General features: G+C 38.8%; 1 protein-coding gene across 2 annotated transcripts in view; it reads left to right on the forward strand.

The window, feature by feature from the left end:
* Positions 1-7,842, forward strand: part of LOC122559907 (opsin-5-like) — a 55,091-nt gene that overhangs the window by 39,675 nt on the left and 7,574 nt on the right. The window contains exon 4 of one of the 2 annotated variants that reach the window (XM_043710011.1): positions 5,122-5,284. In XM_043710011.1, coding sequence (XP_043565946.1) covers positions 5,122-5,284 — 163 coding nt within the window. The remainder of the gene's footprint in view (positions 1-5,121; positions 5,285-7,842) is intronic. The other variant, XM_043710013.1, reaches the window with a different exon arrangement.

Consider the following 7,842-nt stretch of genomic DNA (forward strand, 5'->3'; position numbering starts at 1 on the left):
CGAGGAACTGGAAGCAAACCGGAGATAACCACCTTGGATGTCCTGCTTTTCAGCCTTCTTCCTAGTTCTCCGAAGTCTCGCTGTAGTATGTTCCTCCTCTTCTTCCCGACATCATTTGTGCCGACATGTATCACCACCTCTGGCTCTTCACCCTCATCCTTGAGGATTTCCTGCACTCTGTCCGCGATGTCTTTCACCCTGGCACCAGGAAGGCAACACGCCATCCTTAAATCCCGTCTGCTGCCACAAAACTCCCGGTCAGTTCCTCTCACGATGGAGTCCCCTATTACCACGGCTCTGTGCGATGTCCGACTCTTCCGCTCTGCCTCTGCGGCAACTTTTGATTGACAAACTTGGCTGCCTTGCGAACTGGCAGTGTCATCAGTCTCTGTTTCCAAAAGCTTCAACTTGTTCCTCGCAGGTACTTCTCCTGGGGTCTCTTGCACCTGTCTCCTCTCCGCCTTCCTCATCGTCTGCTCTCTTCTGGCATGATTGGTGTAATAACATCGCTGAAGGTCTTGACCAGAAAGATCTCGTTCTCTCGGATGAGCCTAAGGTCTTCGAGTTCTTTCGTCAGCGCTGCAATATGCTCGGTCAATTGCTGAATGTGCACACATTTTCCACACATATACGACACACCAGAGTCGTTGACCTCCCACATCAAGCACGTAGCGCACTGAACCAGCTGGGCAGTCATTTCTTCACCCTCTTCAACTGTGGTGTAATCACTTCACTCAACCTCCTTGTCAAAGATTCCTGAGCTGAAGCCTCACTCTTCGATCTAAACTTCCTTAGACCCTCTTTTTGTGGCTCGTCTGTGGACTCTTAATTAAGGTTAGAGGAGGAGGGAGGGAGTGAGACTCTACTTTGTAGGACCTGGGGTTTAGAACACAACCACTCTAATAGCAATCACTTATCTTCCCAACTCTGTCATCCATATATCTATCACCATTACCGCATCACACACCCATCTGCCATCCTACCTCCTTGCACACTGTCACCTCTATCTTTTCACCCTGTTAGTTGCCCCCTACCCCTTCACCCACTCACATGAGACAACTGGAATCCTACAGGACACTCTACTGGGCCTCCATTTTGATCATTTATATCCATGACTTAGATGAGGTGACCATAGCAAAATTTGCAGATGACACCAAAATAGGTAAAAAGGTATTTTTATAAGAAGAACAGAAGCAGTTTGCAGATGAATATAATTAGGTTGTTTGGGTGGGCAAAAATCCTGCAGCTCGAGAATCATGCAGGAAAATATGAAGGAGTTCACTTTGGCAGAAAGAACAAAGCAGCAAATTACTTTAATGGAGAATGACTGAACCATTCCAAGGTACAGAGGGATATGGGTGTTCTTGTTCATGAGTCACAAAAAGCTAAGATGTAAGTGTAGTACATAATCAAGAAAGCTAATGGAATGCTTTCTTTTATTATGAGAGGAATTGAATATAAATGTCAAACTGTTGTGTTTCTGTTATATTGGGCATGTTGAGACTGTATTTCAAATACTGTGTGTAATTTTGGTCTCCTTATTTAAGGAAGGATGTAAATGCCTTGGAAGTTGTTCAGATGAGGTTTACTGGATTGAAACGTGGAATAAATGAGTTGTCTTATGAGGATAGTTTGGACAGATTGGAAATGATTCCATTGGAGTTTAAAACAGTGAGAAGTGACTAGGTTGCAGTGTATAAGAAACTGAATGGTCCTGAAAAGGTGAAAATGGAAAATGTTTCCTTTTGTGAGTCAGTCCCGAGCTAGAAGTTACCTTTTTAAAATTTTATGTGTTGCCCTTTGAGGACAGAGATGAACAGATATTTTACTCTCTGAGAGTGTGTGAAACTTTGGAACTGTTTGCTTCAGAAGGCAGTGGAGGCAGAGTAATTAAATATCTTTTAAGGCAAAGATAGATAAATATGTCTTAGGCAATGGTTCATAGGAGGGGAATGTGGAACTTAAAATGGATCTGCAAAGATCAGATTGAATGGTGGAGCAGGCTGGAGAGGCCATATGGTCATTTTATAATTTCTTTGTCTAATCACCAAAGGCTACCTAGCAGTGGGAAGTCCATCTAAATATGCTCAAAGGTTTGAGTGAACCACATTCTCCTTACAAACTCACTAAGGATTCACCATGGGAAATCAGAAAATGCATCCTGTTCAAGCAAGTAGGAACTTTTGATTAAATTCAATTCAATTCTAAACTACATAACTATGGAGTGTGCAGTGTAATGTATAAATGCAGCATGGGTTTTTTGTTGTTACTGGAGAGTACCTTTTTGGTTGTTCAGTAATTTAGTTGTTTACAAAGTAATGTGTTGTCTATAACAGCAAAGTATTGCAGATGCTAGAAATCTGAAATAAAAACAGAAAATGCTGGAGAAACTCAGCAGGTCTAGAGTCATAGAGTCACTTCTTGGAGTCATACTGGATTCAAAATTTTAATGTTGTACCTCTCTCTTCACAGGTGCTGCCAAACTTGCTGTTTCTCCAGCACTTCCTGTGTTTTTTAATGCATTGTCTATGTGGGTTTGGCATAGTATAAGTCTGAAAATGTGAAATCTTTCTTGTGATCCTTTATGATGGACAGTGGGAAATTCTGATCTCTTCTTAAAAGTAATTGATCTCCACGGGGATCTTAACACTATCCATCAAATCAAATTTGTACCTAAGTATATTATTTTCTCTAGATCACATTTTATTAGTTGTTTGCAGCTGTTTAGCTACCATTTGATGGGATGTTTTCAAGGTTCATGCTTTTCTTTAACTGTTTGGTTCATGATAATATTCTCTAGTATTGTTGTTGAATTGAAGCAGGTGCTGTGCATGTAAATGTTCTCTGTCAGCCAAGAAGAGGACTGTGTATACTAATATATTTAGATGCCGTATATGCAAGTGGATTATATTACAAGTTCAAATAACAGCCCTAAATTGGATATAATTCTTCACACACTTGGGATTATTCAGCAAATATTGTCCATTTATAGAATCACATTTAATGTGTGAACTTTTCAAGTGCAGGCCGTTTGAGTATGATTAGTGCCTTCCTTGTTGTGAACAACCAAAAGGATGTGTTGCTTAGTATCCACCTGTCTTTGGAATCCACTTACATACCCAGAATCACACAAGTATTGAACTTCATGGCCCCCATTACTCATTATGTGACTGGCAGAAGATCGTTTTGGACTTGATGGCAGCATCCTGTTTGGTGATGAACACCACTTGTGGAAAACTAAAAAATGTTGCAGTGAGTTCACAATTGCAATATTTAATCAAGATTTTATCTCTCACTTCTTTTATAACATACAATGAGATAGAAAGCATAAAAAAAGAAAGCTAGTGCATTTTTTATATTTATGTATTTTTCTGAAATTTCCATTTGATAGCTCAAAACAGCCTGAATTAATTATTCATTTTGGAGAGGGAACAATATATTTATAAGAAATTAGTTTTCTTCTTTCCTTAATTTCCACCTCCGAGAGACTTGGTAGATCCCTGTCTCCCTTATTTCAGCCTATGCCTCTGATCCATCAAATCTCTTGGATTATCCTGGCATCTGCAGGAAATGAGCACCAATCCCTGATTACTTCATAGAAAAGCTCTGAGGAAAATTTGTAAGTGTATTGTAAAAGCTTTATTTTTCATTTTATTTCAGCCTTCTCATTTTTTAGTTACAGAAATGTTGGAAGTGGTGAAAATTTTGTTGAATTATAAAGGTGTGTTTCAGCTGGGAGATCATTGTATATTCAGTCTGTTTTGGCAACCCTACATGATAGTGACTATCTCTTAGCTCTGGTGCAGAATGTTTCTGGAAAGCATATTATTTAAAGACACAAATATGTTATGTGCTGTAGGACAACAGAACTACTTAATTTTGAACAATAGACCTCTCCTCAAACTCTTTCAGGAACAACAAATATTCTTTCCTGCTGTCTCGTTCACAGTTCTTCCTTCTCCTTTATTTGATTCTTGCAGTCAGCAGTGAGTGAGTGGTACTCACACTAATATTGAGAAAATCTGTCCATGAAGCTTTGATGGACTCCAGAGTATAGCCTTTCTCCTTTTTGGTGTCCATTTGAATTCGGCATTCTACAGCAGATTTGTAACTGGACAGGTAGCAGCAGAGGGTGATTAATTAACCAGGTTGAGGAATTCTCATCGCTGACAAAGCAGGAAACATAAATTACAAAGATAATTCTAATATAGAAATCTGATTGCACAGTTGGATATTGAAATGGAAACATAAATCTCACTTGGAAACATATTGATGTTGCTCACACTGTTAATAACTTATGCTTCACACGTGGGAGTCACCCTGATCGTGTGCCTTCATATTGCTGATAAGAATAAAGATCCTAAACTGCTTTCTTCTCTGCTCTTGACAATGCCATTCCACATGTAACTTATATTTTGGGCCAGTGCACAGACCATCTGGAACTGAAAGATCGTCATGGAGCATACTTTGAGAGCCAGATTTTCTTCTGTAGGAATGAGACTTGACACTTTAAAATTACTTTTTTTCGAGGCCAGAGAGTTTGTTCAGAATTCTGACTTAATATGGAATTAACAGCTCAATTACCGCCAATGGAACATGTCTTAAATTTCTTATCAGTCTTTACAGTCATGCAAAATCAGTAATTCATTGCTAATTCCAATGGCAAAGAATGCATAAATACAGCCTTTGGAGTAGTGGACTGTCACTATTGGCAACTCCCAGATTTTCACACTCAACTAGACATGTGCAGATACCAGATTTTGCCTTTAGTTTTACCAAAACACTACAGGAACAATTTCTGTTATTACCATTGCAAATCCAGTCCATTGTGTTCATCTGGTGGTTAAACCAAGAAATAGCATAACCTACAAGTTGTTAATAACTTAACTCAAAGTTAGTTATCAACTTTCTGCATGATATATGGAAATCTAAATTTGCTTTAGCAGTTGGTGATATGTTAATTTATCTTTCTTAAGACAAATTTAATCCATGGGCAAGTATACATTTTAATTATGTTTTGAGACAAGTGTCTTTACTTGGACTTCCATCTGTATGAAGAGTAAATATTTCCATTGCAAAATGCTTTTAATATTAATGGTTAAAAAAACTGTGTTTTGACAGGTGTTTTATCCGTGTTTGGAAACAGTATTCTCTTGTTTGTAGCATACCGGAACAAGCACACCCTTAAACCTGCTGAATATTTCATAATAAACTTGGCTATCAGTGACCTTGGAATGGTATTAACTCTATTACCACTGGCCATACCATCATCTTTTGCACACAGGTAACTAAAGCACACACCTTAAATTCATACCAAATTCAATTTCAATTGTTGGCATGAACAATGTAAGGATCAACAAGGAAATAGGTAAGAAAAGTTGCCAACATTAATTTGTCCAATTCAGTTAGATTTGGCTGAAATTTATGCATTATTTAAGTTTTATAAATATAACACAAAATTTTGCAAGATCTCATATCTGAAGAAATAGGTAAGTCAAACTCAAGACTCATCATTTGACAAAATTGTATCAGCAAAGCTTTGATGTAATCACATCATAAACAGAATACCTCACAAAACACATCTGACATGTTGAGATTTCAACTGAAAAATGTGCCTGTCTCTTTGGCCCCATGGGTGGTGTTGTACTCCCAGACTGGCATCCACATCATATGCCCTCTGGAGCAGGCCACACAGGATTTCATTTTGGGTTAGTTGCTAAAATTGTGAGACTAGATTAGATTCCCTACAGTGTGGAAACAGGCCCTCCGGCCCAACCAGTCCACACCGACCCATTTCCCTCTGACTAATGTACCTAACACTGTGGGCAATTTAGCATGGCCAATTCACCTGGCCTGTACATCTTTTGACTGTGGGAGGAAACCAGAGAAAACACACACAGATGTGGGGAGAAATTGCAAACTCCACACAGACAGTCACCTGAGGCTGGAATTGAACCTGGGACCCTGGTGCTGTGAGGCAACAGTGCTAAATCACTGAGCCACCATGCCGCCCCAAACTAGTGTATCGCTGTGCCTGACAAGTATACACAGAATAGACAAAGCGTGATGTCAATCAGTGTGTAAAGCTGTTTTGACTCTAACAGGGTCATGTTGTGTCATTTCTGACATCAACATTCTAGCTAACCCTTTAACCTCATTCAGCTAAGCATCCATTCAGCAGCAGGAAGAACACCTCACCAGTATTAAATAAAGGGATCATCAACTAGTCTCAAGTTACTTACTGATCAATTTCTACTGGTTGTTGCTGAGCTAATAAGAAGTGTTGTGTGGAACTTGGGAGAAGTGGAATTATTTGGAATAATTAGAAGTGGTGAAAAAGACAGTCAAGAACCAATAATTCCAAAAGAATAGGATGTACTGATCTAAAATTATGGTGTGAAAAGATGCAGATGAATATTCAGATAACTAAAACTAGAGAAACTGCACTTTCGTAAGGATTTAAGCCTGCCAAAGGGCTGAAGGCAGTTATGGATATAAGGAAAAGTAAAGGCACGATGGAGTTGCAGCATAAAGATGATCATTTTAAATTTTGAGACTTCAGAAAGCTGAAGAAAGAGGCAAACTTTTTGTTTTAATTGTGTACAATTATAGACAAAACCCTAATTTAAGCATTTGTAACAGATTTTAGGGGAGAAAGTCAAAATCTGCAAGAAGAATATGCAGATTTTCTGACTTTTTATCAAAGTTACACAATCAGTCCGTAAGTTAACCTTAAACAACCAAATATTTTCTCGTAATTTGGGGAGGTGGTGGCTTAGTGTTAACATTACTGAACCATTAATCGAAAGTCCCAGGCTAATGTTCTGGGTATATTAGTTTGAATCTCATTGGGGTTAAAAAAAAATCTGAAATTAAAAGCTAGTCTAATGGTAACCATATAACCATAATTGCAAATACCCACACGATTCATTGAAGTCCTTTAGGGAAGAAAATCTGCCTTCTTTACTAGGTCTGGCCTATTGTAGATTCACAGGAATGTAGTTTACTCTTAATTGCTCTCTAAAAAGGTGTGATAAGCCATTTGGTTCAAGGTAATTAGGGATGGACAATAAATGTTGCCCCAACCAACAATATCCTAATCCCATGGATGAATCAAAAACAGTTTGAAGAAGCAGTTTTCAGTTTGTCAACGATCATAAAATAAATGATTCTCTTTTAGAAGATTTCAAAAGCTACAATTCTCAGTTATGAACTATGCCTCCTGAAATATAGTTTTATCACCATGAAGATTTCTTACACATCCTAGTTGGCCAATTCATTAGTCTGTTACTGATTCATATGTACCCAACATTAGGTGGTCTGTTGTGGTTCTGTTTGCCGAGCTGGGAACTTGTGTTGCTGTCAGTTCAGAAATGTTCTTGATGTATGGTAACGTGGCTAGTCCTTTGGGTTGTGGTATTCCTCATTCTGTTGTCTTTCCCTTAGGCATCTGTTGATGAAATTGCAGGGGTATCTGTTTCTGGTGAATACATTGTAGAGGTGTTCTTCTTCCTCTTTTTGCAGTTCTGGTGTGCTGCAGAGAACACCAAACGGAGAATTCACCACAAAGGTATACAGGAAAACCACACACACAGACCAAGTCCTGAACTACGAAAGCAACCACCCCAACACACATAAAAGAAGTTGCTTCAAGACACTGTTCAAAAGGGCCACAACACACTGCAGCACACCAGAACTGCAAAAAGAGGAAGAAGAACACCTGTACAAGGTATTCGCCAAAAACGGATACTCACGCAATTTCATCAACAAAAACGGATACTCACGCCACAACCCAAAGGACTAGCCACATTACCATACATCAAGAGCATTTCTGAACTGACA

This window comes from Chiloscyllium plagiosum, chromosome 20 (genome assembly GCF_004010195.1).
Source record: "Chiloscyllium plagiosum isolate BGI_BamShark_2017 chromosome 20, ASM401019v2, whole genome shotgun sequence".
Taxonomy (NCBI): Eukaryota; Metazoa; Chordata; class Chondrichthyes; order Orectolobiformes; family Hemiscylliidae; genus Chiloscyllium; species Chiloscyllium plagiosum.